The 19061-nt window shown below is 43.4% G+C and overlaps 1 protein-coding gene across 1 annotated transcript; it reads left to right on the top strand.

The window, feature by feature from the left end:
* The first annotated feature begins 860 nt into the window (after nucleotides 1–860).
* LOC132429225 (B-lymphocyte antigen CD20-like) lies at nucleotides 861–13630 on the top strand. The gene is made up of 7 exons (XM_060017438.1): nucleotides 861–962; nucleotides 7274–7436; nucleotides 7890–8009; nucleotides 9173–9229; nucleotides 10954–11190; nucleotides 12151–12252; nucleotides 13126–13630. The coding sequence occupies exons 2-7, from the start codon at nucleotides 7290–7292 to the stop codon at nucleotides 13366–13368; spliced, it is 906 nt and encodes a 301-aa protein (XP_059873421.1). The 5' UTR covers nucleotides 861–962; nucleotides 7274–7289; the 3' UTR covers nucleotides 13369–13630.
* The last annotated feature ends 5431 nt before the right edge of the window (nucleotides 13631–19061 follow it).

Here is a 19061-nt window from a genome sequence, read left to right on the forward strand (position 1 = left end):
TACATCAATGGATAAGAAGATTACCAAGTAAGAAAAATCCAAAATATGAACATAAAGGTTGTATATGGTAGCGCAGTGGATACAATACCTTTGGGCAAAACTTTCTTTGATGCGTCTCCCAAATGTTTACTCTCCTGGCCACCAGCTTCCTCCGTTTCCTCACCTGATCTAGCGCTGGGCTTGATGGCCACACAGCTCTGGCCCCGACTGAAAAGAGAGGGGACACTAGGGTACTAGACAGATGGAGGGAAAAGGTGGGTTTGTAGGTAAAAGTACTATTTCAATGTACATCCCCAAATATGGAACTCTTGCCTCAAGCTTCTGGGGACATGTTCCACAGCACCAAAAGATATTTTTAGGCCATTTCTACTAAATTCAACACGAGACATACACGGTCCCACTCGAACCCTAAGTGTGGGCAAATGAGGATGACATTTGCAGAGGATACACACAACACTTCCAAGGGTACGGGCTTAATGATTCTTCAATCTCTCTGCATGGATGCCTCCTTCCCACCCACCCATTCCTAAGAAAGTAACAGAAAAAGGTAAAAGTCCTAACAGCCCATCTTTGCAGAATTTCTAGAGCCCTTCATGCCCTCGGGGACCCCCCATCCACACCTGCTTACAGGGTGGGGGCCTACATAGTTCTTCTAATTAAGGCAGCGTAAAGTACGCTCGGCAGTCCCCTGGGATCTTTTTCAAGAAGTGAAACCTCCTGGTAAGGCAGAAACTTTTTTGTATATCCTCTTCAGCTCTGATAAGTGTGTATTAAACTAAAGTAATTGGGGCAAAACCCAAGGTAGCAGAAGCCACTAATTTCCTGTCACCTGGTCTCTATCAGCAATCCCAGGCCTGGCCCATCTCACTCGCCCGCTGCGTGCTCGAGAACCTAGCTGTCTAAGCGAACTCAGCCGCAAGCATCCACGTCAGCCCTTGAGCCTTAAGACCTTGGAGACTCAGGTAAGGAATCCATTTGCTTTGCTTAAGTGTCTAAAAGGGAGTGACAGAGAAGGCGTAGGATGGAGTGGGAGACTGGAGATTCTTGGCTTTAATTCTAGGGCTTCCCTGGTCAGGTCTTCTGATAGTGTCATCATTTGAGGAAAGGCGATACCAAGGCCTGCTGTCCGTCCACCTACTACCTTAACCACTCACTCACTCTCTCTCTCTCTCTAGAATGACCCTGGCCCATCTACAAAAGTAGTAAATTGCCTCATGTAGATTAAAGCACGGTTACTACCTGCTGGGCTCAAACCTGAGCTCCGCCATCCACAAGCCCTATAACCTCAGGCAAGTTGCTAAACCTCTATGCTCCTCGGTTTCCTCACCTATAAAGTGGGGGCAGTAGTAATACCCACTGCGTTATGAAGAATAAATGAGCTAAAATCCTGACGCTCTTAGAACAGCCTCGAACCAAATAAGAAAATAAACAGTCACGGCTGTAACGAAAATAACTCCACGCCTCTCGCTTTAAATGCTTTTGTCTCCAAGGCTACCCCACTACATGTGAATACCCCTAGATGTTGTTAAGCCTCTCAGGAGAACATTTTCTGGAGGGGATTGGTGGACACCAAATCGAGCACAAAACCCTGCCTCAAATCCGTCACAGAAACCGAGAGAGAGAGTGGGCACTGGAGACTAGAGGAAGATCTGATGAAGGCCGACAAAGACGACCTCTAACCCTGCCGTCACGGTCTCCCGAAACCAGTTTATAACATTCCCTTCCCCTGTTTCCCATAACATGGCTTGATCGCACTGACTGACCGGTGAGATGAAATCAATCACCTTTTGGTCCGACATCCTGAGTGTCTGTAAACCTGTCCCGAGGAAGTAGTTCAGTTTAATGTTCAGTTTACCGTTCAGTTTACCATTTCTTGAGCTCATAGTATATAGGAAACAGGTTCCCTGCGTAATCCTAGTAAGGCGTTCCCAAAAGGAATTTACACTCCATTAGAGGGACTAACAATATGACATGAGAAAGTGACAAGTAAGGAATGCAAAGAGCTGTGGGCTCTGAAGGAGAATTCCTGGCCAGGAAGAGCCTCGGTGATGTGAATGTCTGATGGGCAGCGGCACTGAAAGTGAAGGGGGTGGGAGGAGAAGCATTTCAAAGTTGAGAGGTTCAAAGAAGAAAGCGGGAGAGGCATCCAGACCAGTGGCTCTGTGGGGAGTAGTGGGATGTGAGCTTAAGAAATTACGTAGAGGCTGTGAGCGACCAGGTAAAGGGTTTTCCCCGGCAGGCAATGACAGATCAGAGATGAGTTCAAGTTCAGCGTCACTTCAGCAGGGATTTAAGGGAGTCTGATCTAGCTGCCTTGTGGAGGACGGGTTAGAAAAGAGAGAGACAGAAGGCAGAAAAGCAAGATTTCTGTGCTAAACCAGTAGAGGAAACGAGAGGAGAGGAAATGAGAATCAAACTCATGAGGGGACACTGGCACCTGCAAAATACGATATTTACAGAGGTAGAAACTGCCTGACTTAGCTTCCATGTGGGAGATGAAGGAGCTGGAGCGGAATATGGCTCCAACGTTTTAAGCCTGGGTGACAGGGGTACAGATGTGAAGCCACCCGAGGGATGATGCCTGGCTTTGCAGCACGTTCTTTCTCTCGTGGAGCTTTTATGCCCCCACCTCGCCGCAGGCGGGGTCGCAGTGGCAGGCGGGATCTTGGTGGCCTGCAGGATCTTAGTTCCCCGACCAGGGATCAGATCTGTGCCCCTGCAATAGCAGCACAGAGTCTGAACCCCTGGGATGCCCGGGAAGACCCTGCAGCACAGTCTTTGAAGAAGGCGGTTTCACCTGAGTGGCTCTGGCAGGAAGCAGCCGCGGAGTGTCGAGGAGTGAGTGGGTCGTGAGGAAGTGGAAGCAGAGAGGAAGCTTTTAAGACGCTGGGAGTATAGGACTGGGGAGACTGCGCAGTGGCTGGGACAGTCCTGGATTAAAGGAAGGGGTTTTGGGACTGGGGAGACACCGCAGCACATTTTAATCGTAACAAAGGTTCCAGGGATGATAATTATTCTTTGAGCCTTTAGTAGTTTATAAATTGCAAATTATCTCATGTTCTCAAAACGAAACTTTGAATAGAGAGATCAGGTCACAACGGTAGCAAGCAACAGAGCTAGGACTAGCTCTTTCTGCTCAGTACTCCCCAAATATAGCAAGAGATTGAAGATGCAACCAATCTCATTGAAGCACTAACGACACAGTAGAAGGAGACGGGCTGTAGAGCGAAGGCAGAGGAAAAGGAAGTATTAAGAATGTTATTCCTCAGAGACAAGCGCACAGGAGGCCACAAGGGATGAAAATGCAAAACTATTTGAGCGGCAAAGGAGGAAGTGGAGGTAACAAAATCTGGGCAGCTTTGAACTTCTGAGTAAATGATGGAAGTATTAGACCTAAAGGTCATTATTCAGACCAAAGCCCATAAACGCTGTGAGATCTTCTTCAGAGAAGGACATGGAAATAGTGGTGCCTTTTAAAAACCCAAGAAGATTTGCAGAAATTGCTGTAATAAAACAGGGCAGTGTCTCATAAACTGAGTCCTGAGTTTAGTATAGTTCGGTGATAATAAAATCTTAGGACCGGGCTTCCCTGGTGGCGCAGTGGTTGAGAGTCTGCCTGCCGATGCAGGGGACGCGGGTTCGTGCCCCGGTCCGGGAAGATCCCGCATGCCGCGGAGCGGCTGGGCCCGTGAGCCATGGCCGCTGGGCCTGCGTGTCCGGAGCCTGTGCTCCGCAACGGGAGAGGCCACAACAGTGAGAGGCCCGCGTACTGCAAAAAAAAAAAATCTTATGACCACATTTTGACCACTGTGATCAGTAACCACTACTAGTGTACCAACTAGTCTTTGAGCATAACTGTGTGTTGGAAAACACACAGTTGGGACAAACAGTCATGGTGAACAATTAAAGAAAAAAAATATATAGGGTAAGGCTACAGGACTCTACAATAACCTGATGAGTGTGTGGTCTAGTTTCACATATTCCCATAGAATAAAATGAATAAAATCTTTCATTACCCAGTCAGTCTACAATGACCTGGCATGCATATATATATATACACACACACACACATATGCCAGAAAAAATGAAGTAGCACAGAGAAACAAGTATGTTTGTGTTTATAAACTATTTTACAGTGGTATGTGTTGAAGGCTTTGTAGAAATATAGTTGCCATAGTGAGACATCATCTTAAGAGAAATAAAATATTCCCCTCCAACGGTCATTACTGCCATTAGTCATGGCAGACAAAGCCCAAGGAGGACTTGCTTACACAAAAGGTTTATCTGACTAATAATATAGACACAGCCTTAGGCAGATGAAAAGTGAGGAGAAATGAAAACAATGGTAGTCCAATCATCTCCTTCTGTCCAGATAATTGATGACCTTTGCTTTATAAGTTGTCCTCATTAAAAGGAGCCCTCTGGAGAGGAGTGTGGTAACCCTCAGCTCATTCCATACTTACCGTGGGAAAATTAATTAACCTCTCAGAACCCCCATTTCCACAACTGCAGAGAAAAAGAAACTTCCCACTTAGCAGGGAAGCTGTGGGAGCGTGGGAACTAACTAGCACAGAGCGGGCGCTCAGTGAACAACTCCAGCTGTGTGGTCCAGCCCGAGGTGCGGCAGAAAGAGCACGAGCCTCGGAGCCCTAGGGGCTGCCTTTCTGGTTCGGTTCCATCACTAAGTGCGAGGTCTTTAACTAGGCGTGTCTCATCCTTGGGCCACAGTCTCCTCATTTATCAAATGAACGGAATGGTTTCTGAGGTCTGACTGGCCCTAAAAACTCTGCCTGAATCCGTCTGTAAACACCTTAGTGGTCTATATTAAAATATTCCCTCCTGTTGGTGGTCTTGCGGGGTGGTTTGCGGTGCAAAGCGGATCCCTAAGAGCACACGACATCTGGTAATCTAGGGCTGGGGCAAAATCAGGTGTGAAGGACCCACAGCCTCCCCTCTTCCCCTTCAGCCATGGCCCAGACAGATACTCTGTTTTCAACCGATGTATAGTCATCCAAACCACACATCTATTTGAAGGAAAAGGAGGAGATTCATAAGTGAAAGGCTGAATTCCTATTCCCCACGGGGGACAAAGCAGCCTGCTACCACAGATACCTTGTTGGCTAGGTCCAAGCCCTCATTTTAAATCTCTGATGGTTGTGTAACTTTGAACAAGTTACCTAACTTCTCGGTGCCCTTGTTACCCTTTCTACAAAACAGAGGCCACGGTTCATCCCTTGTCTGCCCTGTGAGGCTCAGATGAGATGCCAGATGTGAAATGTCTTTGTTACTAGGAAGTGGGTACAGATGTGAGGCCTGGGAGACTCCCGAGCCCCTGGCTTCCAGCATACCTGCAGGTGCCCAGCCCTGCGTGACTTTAGGAAGATAAGTAAGCTGGACAGACAGCTTTGGCCTCCAAGGCCCCTTACGTGACTTACAGTCAGTAAAGACAAGACCAAAATTGCGTCCCTAAAGAGAGATTTCCAGGTCCCAGGAAAGACCCAATAGAATTCATGTAAGTAATTGACATAAAGAAATGAATACTGAAGGGAATCACGTGATGAAGAAGGTAGAACAGTCTTAGAATGTTAGAGCTGGAAAGGGACATTTCTATTCAGAAACTGATCATCACGGAGGACGAATAGCATTTACTACTTCCTGCCTGTGTACTAGGCACTTTCACTTACGGTAACTTATTTATTTCTCACAACATGTCTCTGAAAGGGGTATTGTTCTCATTTTTCAGATGGGAAAAGTAGAAACTACTGCTCCTAAAGGTAAAAATATTGAACAAGAACAAAAGCAGCTAATAATGATTCAGACATGGGTGCTTTTTTTTTTTTTTTTTTTTGCGGTACGCGGGCCTCTCACTGTTGTGGCCTCTCCCGTTGCGGAGCACAGGCTCCGGACGCACAGGCTCAGCGGCCGTGGCTCACGGGCCCAGCCGCTCCGCGGCATGTGGGATCTTCCCGGACCGGGGCACGAACCCGTGTCCCCTGCATCGGCAGGCGGACTCTCAACCACTGCGCCACCAGGGAAGCCCCAGACATGGGTGTTTGCATACATTTACTTCTTCAATAATATTCATGAAGAAACTACTAAATCCAGGCATAATTTTAAATACTAAACAACAGAGAACACAAGGAATTTATATTCTAGTGGGGAGAGACTGACAGTACACAAGCAAGCAAATACAGTAACTCCTCACAGGGATAAGTGCTCCCAAATAAATAAAATGGGACGTTGTGAGAGAGATGCGTTGCGGATTGAGGGCTCAGGAAAGGCTTCTTTGAGAGGCTGACATTTGAGCTATCCCTGAACGGAAAGAAACCAGCCATGCACACACCATCAGCCCATTTAAGTCTCACAGCAACCCTATGAGATAAGAATGATTACTATCCCCATTTTACAGTTGAAGAAGTTGAGGCCCAGGGAGTTTAAAGAACTTACCCAGAGTTTCACAGCAAATAGAAGAATCATGATCTAAACCTAGGCAGTCTGATTCAGAGGCCACAGTCTCACACAGAACCTTCAAGAGCCTCCTTGAAGTGATTTACTCAAGGTGGCAGAGTTAGTGGGAGGAGGGAAGATTGACTCGGCCCCTCTCGACTCCAACAGTCTTCACCATCCTCCAGCATGGTGACTCTGGCCCATCCCAATGGACAAAAGCAGGTAAGCAAAGGGACAAGGACGAGCCCATATTTTCCAATATGAAAGCACAAGGAAAGCATCCAGAGATGACAGACACACAGAACACAGAGAATATGAGCGCGACGTTCTCGACAGAGAGAAAACACGTCCAAATGTGTCTGTCAAGAATACCGGCAGGGGCTTCCCTGGTGGCGCAGTGGTTGAGAGTCCGCCTGCCGATGCAGGGGACGCGGGTTCGTGCCCTGGTCCGGGAGGATCCCACATGCCGCGGAGCGGCTGGGCCCGTGAGCTATGGCCGCTGAGCCTGCGCGTCTGGAGCCCGTGCTCCGCAACGGGAGAGGCCACAACAGTGAGAGGCCCACATATCACACACAAAAAAAAGAATACGGGCAGGGATCCCTGGGCCCATAAACCCTTGCATGAGATGCCCCCTCCAGATCCTGTCTTAGAACATGGCAGGAGGCCTTGCTTTAGATCCAAAGTCACTAGGAAGAGGCCGTGTCTGCCATCAGTGACACCCACAGAGAGAATACAGAGGAAAGTATTCAGGTGCACGACATGAGATAAAAGACTGCCAAGAATCCTGTTCCCTCTCCCCTCATTTTATTATTTGTTTTATTTTTAGGACTTTTGAGGGTGAAATGACGACGCCCAGAAATTCCATGAGTGGAGCTTTCCCGGCAGGCCCTATTGCCATGCAGCCTGTTCAGAAACTAATTCCCAGGAGGGTGCCTTCAGTGGTGGGCGCCACACAGAGCTTCTTCATGAGGGAATCTAAGGCTTTGGGGGTAAGTCAGTTGCCCTCCACTCCACATCCTAGGGACTCTCTGGCCTACAGAAGCAGATGCTGTAGGCCAGGTACAAAATTCAATCCGACTGGAAGGTATTTGACCCCACCTGAGGTGATCTTTATGTCTGACACAGGGGGCCAAATCAGGGACGTACAGAGAGACTATCGTGGTGATCTTATGCCCCCGCTTGATCTTGAGGCTTGCAGAGTTAGGGGTCTCCCGTCCCAGGTCATCACCAGCATACCACATATACCTGCCTTGGAAATGCCCCAGGTGGTAGGGAAAACGAATCGGAACAAGACAAAGGTCTTGGCACCTTCACCGCTTGCTTTGGACATCTTACACAGCCCCATCCAGGTCAGGAACCAGGGCTTCCGGCCTCACTTGCGCTTTCTGACTTGACGATGACTTACTTCAGTTCATCCATCAGTGCCCCTATTCTCTCCCCAGGCTGTCCAGGTTATGAATGGGCTCTTCCACATTGCCCTGGGCGGCCTCCTGTTGCTTCACGCGGAGGTCTATGCACCCATCTGTGTAACTTTGTGGTACCCTCTCTGGGGAGGCATTATGGTGAGTAAAAACTAACAACCATTTGGGGAGTGATACAGACAAAAAGGTTAAAAAGCTCCACAGGAATAGACCAGATTATTTCTGTGTTGAGGAAAGCACAGGAGCAGGGAACAGGTTATCTGGTTGACGTGATTTAGTGGAAAGAGAGGTGGACTGCACGGAGCATGAATCCCACGGTTGAGAGTCAGTGGTCATGCTTCATGGGAATTCAGAGAAAGCTGCCCTACACAGGGAGGAAAGACTTCTCAAAGCAGGACCTCTCCAAAGTCAGTGTCCAGCATGAAGGGGGCTGGGTACTAGACGTTTGGACTGTAGAGCATGGTGTTTCAGAAAGCAAACTTCCTCCCACCTGGTCCTTCTTCCCTACCATTCTCTTTAGTTACGATCTCACGTGGTGAAATTAGTCCCATCCCAAAGAAATCTCCCCTCACTTATCAGCAGAGCAGTACTCCTTACGGCTGTTTCACGTGCCTGTTTTCCAAGCTTGTAACCCTGTCTGGATGTGGTATGGGACAGTGATGTTTTCATCACCATTACCTCTTCATAGATGCCACTATGAAGACAGGTCCAGGATTGAAATTTTCAGCACAAGGAGAGATGGGGTCGTGAAAGAGTTTCCTCCATCTTAGAGCTTGAATAGTAGAAAAGGAAGATGAGAAATAATGGCCACTTCCTGTAGCAGCCCATGTTTGAATGAAGTCCCTACGACATTCAGGCCAAGTATTTCTTCTACATCAATTCACTCATCATTGCCATCAACGCCATTTAAAACACTGTGAACTCCAAAGAGCAATTCCCCAAATTACAAAAAGGAAAACTGAAAATAAAACGTTTAACTTCACAGTGTGAGTACTAATGGACATGGAAATGTGAATTCTGCCTCTGGTCTTACTATATTCCTAGTCACAGCTCCCCATCTGATTGAATAAAAGGCATGGACTGAATGGGATTGAGCCTGAATAAGGGAGAAATATGCTGAAAAATGAATAAATCCATTAAAAAGGACTGGATAGTTTAGTGAAAGTGGTTGAAAGTGTGGATAGCTTTTTTACAACCAGTTCTCCATGTTAAAAAGTGATCTCCTTCTCTGCCCCTCTCTCTCTCTCTGCTGCTTCTCCCGTCTCGCCCCTGCCCTTCCCCACCCACCACCTCTCTTTTTACAGTATATCATTTCTGGATCACTCCTGGCAGCAGCGGAGAAAAACTCCATGAAGAGTTTGGCAAGTAATCGTATGTCCTTCTTTCCCACACATCAGAGAAGTAGCTATTTTCTCAGTTGAAAAGAAGGACCCTTGAAGACCTTTGCAGTTACAGTAGCACTGAGTTATCGCTCAATCCTAAGAAGCAAAAGATCCTCTATGATGCCGTTGTGATTTCATTCATAAAAAACATGGAAATGAGATATTCATGGAAACAGAATTAAAGGCAGATCGTTGAAGAGCATGCTTATGGTCTTAGGAATGTGAGATGCTGTGTGAGACTGAGATCTCTTTGAAAATCTTGTCATTTCTCTCAGACCAGCATTTAGGAAAACTGTCTAATCAATGCTATGACTGACTCAAGTCCTAGTTAACCTTCAGCTGTAACCCTGGGCAAGTCAGTTTACCCCTGTGTACCTCTGAATTTTATTTTATTTTTTGTGGTACACGGGCCTCTCACTGTTGTGGCCTCTCCCGTTGCGGAGCACAGGCTCCGGACACGCAGGCTCAGTGGCCATGGCTCACGGGCCCAGCCGCTCCGCGGCACGTGGGATCTTCCCGGACCGGGGCACGAACCCGCGTCCCCTGCATCGGCAGGCGGACTCGCAACCACTGAGCCACCAGGGAAGCCCCTGTACCTCTGAATTTTAACCTATAAAATGGAGATACTGTCTTTGCTACCGTATGAAACTCTCCTGAGGATAAAATGGAGTAATATATATGAGGGTGCTTCAGATGCTATAAAGAGCTAGAGTGGTCTTGTGCATATCACCCCTCAGGACACATTTACACCCAGAAAGAACCCCTGATTCTGTACAGGTCAAGAGCTTACCAGCAAGCTTCCTTCTTCAACTTTTCTCCACTTACTACGCTATCACTAATTTGAGTCGCTTCCGAAGTCAGTGGGGACGGTGGAGGTTGAGATGACTCCTGTCTAGAGGTGGTCTGCCAAACTCAGCTTGGGGGAAAAGAAAAACTGTTTATGAAGATCAAGTTGTATTTATTCTCCAAATACAGTCAGTCCTACTGACCTGCCACCTGTAGGTCATACAACCAGGGATGAAATATGTGTGTCTTAAGATAATCACCAACAACCCCACACCGTTATGGTACTTTCTGCACATACCTTCTTGTTTCGAACTCTTATCATCCCGGCAAGGTAGCACAGTCACACTGACATCCTCTTACCTGTGCTGCCCGGAGACATCAGCCTTAATTGTATCTTGAAAGATGATAGACTGGGGCTGACTGCAACCTGGGGCAAGAGGGAGGGAATAGGGGTTACCATTTGCTTGTTTCCACTTGATGGTACAGACCTAGAGGGGTCTATGTGCTCTTTCCCTACCTATACCCACAATACCATCCTGCTTCACTGTGATCTAATCTGAATACTATTCATTTCATTTACTCAACAGTTGTGTATTGAATGCCTACTAGTATTCTGGTGGCAGTGGCAGTGAAAGGAAGTACAAGGATTACTCCTAGGATGTTTTCTTGATGAACTGATTGGATGGTGGTGGCATAAATGAGATGGGGAAATCTGAGAAAGGGACAAGGTTCAGACATGAAGGTTTTCATTTTATAGTGACAAAGAGACTAAAAACAACTGAGAGAAATAGAACTTAGGATGATTTAGGTGTAGTGCCTTTCTGAGTCAGGGGAATGGGATCTGGAATTCCTTCCTAGCTTATATTCTTCAATTGGTAATTAAACTCAATTAATAAATCTTTATGTCTCTATTTCAGGTCAGAGGGAGAATAATAATGAACTCATTGAGCCTCTTTGCTGCTATTTCTGGAATAATTTTTTTGATCATGGACATATTTAATCTGACAATTTCCCACTTTTTTAAAATGGAGAGTCTGAACCTCACTAAGGCTCCCACACCATACATTAACATACACAACTGTGAACCAGCTAACCCCGCTGACAAAAACTCTCTAGCTATGCAATATTGTGACAGCATACGGTTTTTGTTCTTGGTAAGTGCGAAACTGGATTTATTTTCAGGGAGGAAGTATGGCATTTTTCTTATGACCATCAGCTCTAGATCCAGACTGTCTGTGTCTGCTACTTACTGCCTATATGGTGTTCAGCAAGAATTCTGATCACACTGTCTCATTTTCTTCAACTGTGAAATGGGGAAGGTGATAGTATTTATTACTGTTTATAGTATTTATAGAGCTGTTTTGAGGGATGAGTTAATACATGGAAAGCACTTAGAACAGTGTCTGGTACAAAGGAAGTGCTAGCTTTAACATTTATTATTATTATTAACAGAAAATTTATTATTATTATTATTGATTAAGATGAACACTGAAGAACCTAAGTTGTAATAAACATCATTTGCCTCAAGGAGGTTTTTTTTTTTTTGCGGTACGCGGGCCTCTCACTGTTGTGGCCTCTCCCGTTGCGGAGCACAGGCTCCGGAACGCACAGGTTCAGCGGCCATGGCTCACGGGCCCAGGCGCTCCGCGGCACGTGGGATCTTCCCGGACCGGGGCACGAACCCGTGTCCCCCGTATCGGCAGGCGGACTCTCAACCACTGCGCCACCAGGGAAGCCCCCTCAAGGAGTTTTTAGTGTAGAGTTTGAAAGGGAAAAAAATGCATCTCCCAAGTGTGGAGAGATTTCCTTAGTGCGATACCATACCACCTAAAGCTGGATACAGTTCAATTTGGGACTCAATAATTGTTCTCGCCTACACAGAATTGATTCTTCAACTAATTATTACTGCTTTACTTTCTGTCAGCAACATACACTATCTGTTATGTGCCAGGAGTTGTGCTAAGGGTTAGGGTTATGCAGATACTAGCAGTTCTCACAGTCAGTCATTATTTCCCTAAAGAATTGATCTTTTAGTCCACAGTCACTTACAGAGCACCAGCCATATTCTTATATTTTCATTATTACCTTTTCACCCTCACTTTTCTGTTCTTCAGGGCATTTTTGCAGTGATGTTGCTCTTTGCCTTCCTCCAGAAACTTGTGACAGCTGGCACTGTTGAGAACGAATGGAAAAAAATATGCTCCAGACCCAAAGCTGTAAGTAGAAGCCATGCTGTTCACAAACTCCCTGTAGGAAAATCACATCTACAAAGAGTCATTTATGGAGAGTGTAATCTGATGAGCCTGGGAACATCATGAAAAGTGATCCTAGCATATTTCTGGAAAGCAGAAAATACCAGTAATGGAGAAAAGGTCTTGAAATCTGAAATAGGTTTAAAGGTTAGACAGAGGATACAGTCCTATGCTATGTACATCCTCTTACTAACCTTTTTGCTGGACTTCAAGTCATCCCTCTTGACTTCAGAATTCCATACTTAATGCATAAAAACAGGATGGCTGAAGGCTGATTAAAACCACTATTTCTTGCACCTCATTTCTCAGTATTCCCTTCTCCTCCCCTCTTTCCTTCTAATCCCTCTTCCAAAACAATAGGTTCAAAGAGGCTCCACAATTGGGAGATATGAATATCCCAGTGACAGGTCTATTATCAACTGCTTCAGAACCATAGGATGTTAGCTTTGGAAGAGAATTTAGAAATCATCATCAATTCCTTCATTTTGCAGATGAGGAAGACAGGGTTGGAGAGAGAAAGTTACTTTCCCAAGGTTATCTCCAATAAAGGCCAGTCAAAACTAAAATCTAAATTCCTCTATTGTTGCAGTGTTATTTCCCAGACACTGTGCGATCATTCCAGGCAAAGTGGCAAGTGTCTGCTCGCCTTGAGGATGAGCCTTGATAAGTGATTTGATAAGGATCTGAGCAGCTGGGAAATCAATCCTGGTACTGGGAAGCATATAGAAAATAACATGAATAGCATAAAAACCAGGAGGCATTTGATATTCATACAGATTGTTGAGAAATGTGCCAGTGATGAAGGTCAAGAAAAGTTGGTTCAATTTTGTGTTCCAGAACGTAGTTCTCCTGTCAGCAGAAGAAAAAAAGGAACAGGCAATTGAAATAAAAGAAGAAGTGGTTGAGCAGATTGAAATATCTTCCCAACCAAAGAATGAAGAGGACATTGAAATTATTCCAGTCCAAGAAGAAGAAGAAGAAGAAGGAGAAGGAGAAGGAGAAGGAGAAACGGAAATAACGTTTCCAGAACCTCCCCAAGATCAGGAAGCCTCACCGTTAGAAAATGATAGTGTCCCTTAAACTAGTTTTTTTCTGTTTTCTGTTTTCTTTTTTTTTAGACATTAACGTTCACAGCTTCCAAGAGACTTATTTACCCCCATTTCTGAAGGCACTCTGCATGCAGCCTCCATGTCGCTCTGGTCTTTGCATGGAGGGACCACAGCTCCCTTCGCCCCGTCCTCATTCAGAGGATGAACATAGGCCATTGTAGTAGACTGTATCATCATGTTTCTTGCTTAGGACAGCTTTCTTACGTTAAAAAACAATAGGCTGAATAAGGGCTTCAGAATGTGGTTTCTCACTGGTCTGTTCCTTGGATAAGGTGCAGTGGTAGTCACAGCGGTAGTAGTTCGCTTGTCTTTTCATTTTTTCCCTCCGCAATAGGGAGACTCTGCACCAGATGAAAAATGTAAGTGACTGCTCCATGCCGTCCCTAAGCTATCTTTAATTCCTTCCACATCTACATTTTTCGTGGAGTTTCTTTTGCACCACTGTTTTCAGGAAAGCAAAAAATAATACTGAGGTACAATAAAGATCCCATTCCATCTATCTTTATATGGGGCTGACACTGTGGCTTCCACACCCCACGGGGGCAGCTCTAAGTGGCCAGTCCTCACCCCTGTCTTTGTACAAACAGCACCGCTTACACATCTCCGTCTGTCTTAACTTCCCCTAACTCCTCTTCTAGGCTCCTGGCTGCACTGTCTACCTACTTTTAGCCTTTAGGCAAAGGAAGAAAGAATGATAGAAAAAGTGCCATGAGGAGTACCCAAATTACAAAGGATAATCAGTATTTGTAGAATATTTTCCAGTTCACAAAGTATTTTATCAAATAATTGCAATTGAGCTTCCATGATCAAGGAAAAAAAATCCCTATCCCTATTTTACAAATGTTCAAAGAGAAAATAAGTAAATAAATAAGTAAAGGTAATTTGTCAGTGGTCACAGCAAGTAATTTTGAGAGCCTGTTTCATACCTAGATCTTATTCAAATGCTATAATGCTTGAAATAACCAAATTGCCTATCCAATGTCTACATAAACTACTAGAGCCAAGTCAACAGGTTTTGTCAGCACCTGCTCTCTGACCAGCATGAAACAGGTGTTGAGAAACACACACAAGAGTCAGAAGTCAGGTTTTACCCCTTGGGGACAAAAAGACTTAGACATTCACAACCTTTGAAAAATCATTAATATACAATTAGCTGTCAGATTATAGAATGCAGACACTAAGTGCTATAGACATTCTGAGAAAGAAGATCATGCTTGAAAATAACATAATTACTTATGATGCCAAATCTCAGGGAATATTTACCCTATTTCTAGATTCTTTTTCATATTCAGAGACGTTACTACCTTACATAGAAAGAATGTTAAACTAGGAAGACGTCACTATAAGCTATCAGCTACATTTGAGCATTTGCTACATGCCGAGTGCTGCCAGGCTCTGGTAGGTACATAGACAATGTAATTTCCACTCTCAGTGCTATTTCCACTTTGACCACCAATGGAAGATATTTCCTGTGATTAGGAAAAAAAAAAGGAAGGGGGACATTTCTGTCTATGTCCTCGAAAATGGCTTTAAATGAATAAAACTGTATGTGTGTTCTCGTCTGCAGCAGATGATTCCAACATGGTGTTTCTCTAATCTTCTTTACTCTTGTAACATTTTGACCATGGGAGGCTCCAGCAGCCTCCAGAAGCTCATATTCACATAATCCCAAATGGGTTTGAACTGTAAGATGTCAAGACATCGACTATTCACGCCAATATATTCTACCACACACACATATTCCCGTGGAAAATTTTCCTGGAACAGGTCATTAAAAACACACTCCTTGCTGTCTGCGCTCCAGAATGTGACTGGAATATATGGTGGTAGACTAGGACCAGTGCCTGCCTTGGACTAGGGGAAAGGGAAGAGGTTGTGGCAATGGCAGACTCAAGGCAAAATTCAGAGAGAAAACCTTCAAAAGAGACAAGATCTTATTTCTATCTCATTTTCTCCACTTCTGAAATATATATGAGCATCCTTCTCCAAACTCATGGTTTCCTTAAGAATTTTAGTTTATTTTGTTCATTTTTATGATCTCAAATAGTTAGTTTTTTCTGACCTCACATTAACTCCTTATAACGAGACACCGCTGATGTCTACTCTTAAAAAAGAATGAAAATCCTTGCTATGACCTTCTCCCCAATTATCTCTTTGACAATTTGTTCATAGTAGGGTGACAGACCACCCCACTCTGCTCAGGACTGAGAGATTTCCTGGGATACAGGACTTTTAGTGCTAAAAACCAGATAGCCCGAGGCAAACCAGGATGGCTGATCACCTTAGTTCACAACAGTACATAATTTTACCTACTTGCAATCACTGCACAATGTAATCTTTTTATACTTAAATTTATACCATAAATATGTTTCTTTACTGGTATATAATTTTCTTAAGTATTATTTTTAGTTGCAACTGAGCACTTCATTGAATCAATATAGAATAAATTCACCCTTCCTCTATAATTGGATACTTAGTGTATTTCCTTTTTTTCTATTTTTTTTTGCAAATCACTTTCATAGCTGCAGAAACCATGAGCAAGGAAGAAACATATTTCCTGTTCTCATTATTCAAAATGTGGTTTCACACATTAGGCCTTGTCAAAGTCCACCAATAGGAAGTACTGGCACTGGTTAAAAACCAGGGAATTCCTTTTTATTACACTTTCAGAAGAGAAAAGCCCAATACGCAGAAATGGTAGCTTGGATTTGATTTGTTTTAAATTCTTGGTACATAACCTAAAACACAAATCGGAAAATTTCCTAAGTCTAAACCTTAAAGGGGTTTCCTTTCATTCAAAACCTGGTTATGTGTTCTGAGCTAAAGAGGACCAGGGAATATAAAATGAATATGGTAGAATCATATGGTGGCAACATCAAAGCTAAGCTAGGATTTTCCCATGGAGTCATGTTTGCCCCTTGTTCACCTCTTCCCTTGGTGACTTACTGTAAGAAAATTACTCTTACCTAGTATGCATCCTGCTGCAAGGGAGAACAAAAATCCTAAAGTAAGACACGAACTCATCATTGGGAAATCATTAATTCAATCATCCAAAAGTACTTACTGATCCCAGCCTACCGGTAAGCAAAAATAAGCAAGTCCTCTCATTTTAAGAGCTTACTATCTGGTTGGAAAGACAGACATTAGTAATATATCCGTCAGACCTACTACGGGTATGGCAACCTGTTAAGTACAGAGGGTATACCTAAATATAAGAGAAACTCCCTGCCCTCAAAAACCTTACTGCCTAACTAGAGGTGATAAAAACCATATATGTTAAAAGATAAGCAGTAGGGAGCCAAGAAAATTCAATGGGAAAAGAATAATCTTTAAAAAAACCGTGGTGGGAAAACTGGGTAGCCTCATGCAAAAAAGAATGAAATTGCACGCTTACCTCATATCACATACAAAAATTAACTCAAAATGGATCAGAGGCCTAAATATAAGAGCAAAAACTACAAAACTCTCAGAAGAAAACATAGGTATAAACTTCATAACCTTGGGTTAGACAATGGTTTCTTAGGTATGACAACAAAAGCATAAACCAATTAAAAAGTGAACGTCATCAAAATTAAAAACTTTTGTGCTGCAAAGGGCACTGTAAAGAAAGTGAAAACCACCTACAGAAGGGGAGAAAATATCTGCAAATTATATATCTGATAAGGGTCTAGTATCCAGAACGTATAAAGAAAGCTTACAGCTCAGCAATAAAAAGACAAATAACACATGTAAACTTGGGCAAAGGATTTGAATATATATTTGTCCAAAGAAAATATACAAATGGTCAATAAGCATATGAAAAGATGCTCATCACTAGTCACTAGGGAAATGCAAATCAAAACCACAATGAGCTATGACTTCACACCCATGGGGATGGCTATAATCAAAAAGAAAGTAACGAGCTTGGTGAGGATTTGGAAAAATTAGAACCCTCATACATTGCTAGTGGTAATGTAAAATGGTGTCGCTGCTTTGAAACATTGTTTGGCAGTTCCTCAAAAAGCTAAACATAGAGTTACTATAAGGTAAGGCTCAGTAGTCCACGACTAGGTATGTACCTAGGAAGAGTGAAAACACAGGATCACACACAAACTTTTATACAAATGTTCACAGGAGCGTTATTCATAATAGGCAAAAAGTGGAAACAACCCAGATGTCTATCAACTGATGAACAGATAAAGAAAATGTGCTATATCCCTATAATGAAACATTATTCAGCCACGAAAGGAATGATGTACCGGTACATGTCATAACATACATGAGCCTTAAAAATATCATTTTAAGTATAAGAAGTCAGATATAAGAAACTATATATTGTATGATTCCATTTATATGAAATGCACGTAATAGGTAAATCCACAAAAACAAAAAATAGATATAGGCAGGAGACAGGGGGGCAGGAGAGACAGAAAGTGACTGCTAATTAATTAGGCTTCCTTTGGCAGGATGAAAATATTCTGTAATTATATAATGGTGCAATGATGGTTGCATAATTTTGTGAATATATTAAAAAAACTTTAAAAGATGTGTGAATTATATTCCAATAAAAATAATTTAAAAAGCGATGATAAGTGACATAAGATAGCCAGGAAGGACTAAATAACAGTAAAAGGCTCTAATGCCTAGCACAAAATAATTGCTCCATAATATTACAGGAACGAGCTCAATGAAGGCTAGGATATTACAAGGAAATCTCACGGAATAGAAGGGAGTTGAGTTGAATCTTAGAGAATAAGTAGAAATTATATGATAAGAGAAAAAGAACATTCCAGGTAGGGGGACCAATACCTATACAGGATGAAACAGAAACATTCTAGTTGTGTTCACAGCCAATCAGAATAGCCTAGATGGATTATGGTTAAATCAGGGTGTAATTAACTTAAGGCAATAGACAAAGGCTGGAACCACACTATGCAGGGTCTTAAATGCTCATGGCATCTGGACTTTAATCCATAAGCATTAGAGAATCATTGGAGGTGAACTGAGTAGGGAAGAAAGAAATTACAATTAATAGTTTAGAAAACAAGTGAGACAGTAGGAGTAAACAAGGAACTAGACCTGAATTAAAGACTAGAAATAAAGGTAGGGGGCTATATTTTAGACATTTGGGGGTAGAAAGGACTTAATAAATGTGAAGGAATTTATTAGATATAAGGAGTGAAAAAGAGGAAGAAATCAAAACATCTCCCAGCTTTGGGTTTGGATGATGGGAAGTAGGAAGGGCATTAGATGGTGACGATGCTAAAAGAGAGAGAGAGAAAGCTGAGAAAGGAGAAGCATGGGCATTGGATCATGAGCTCAGAATGGAGCAGTTCTACGATTTCACATCATAGATTGAAGATTCATTATGATATGCACTGCAAATCGCTGGAAATGCAAGCTTGAAAATCAAATAAGAGAACAGGATTGAAAGAACATGGCACTGCATGAGGAATTCACCTAAAATTGATAAGTTATGGGAATGAATGAGAGTTCCCAGGGGAGGGTGACACCTTGTAAGGAATGCTCACATATGGCTGTCTGAGAAAGTGAAATTAGTGAAGACGAAATTGAGGATGTCAAAGAAAGTAGGAAAGAGATTTAAGAGAATGTCCTGTTTTGGAAGCTAAGGAAGGACAAGCATCTCAAAGGGCCAGGAGGAAGCAGAGCAGTGTTGTTGAGAAA

This window comes from Delphinus delphis, chromosome 8 (assembly GCF_949987515.2).
Source record: "Delphinus delphis chromosome 8, mDelDel1.2, whole genome shotgun sequence".
Classification (NCBI taxonomy): Eukaryota; Metazoa; Chordata; class Mammalia; order Artiodactyla; family Delphinidae; genus Delphinus; species Delphinus delphis.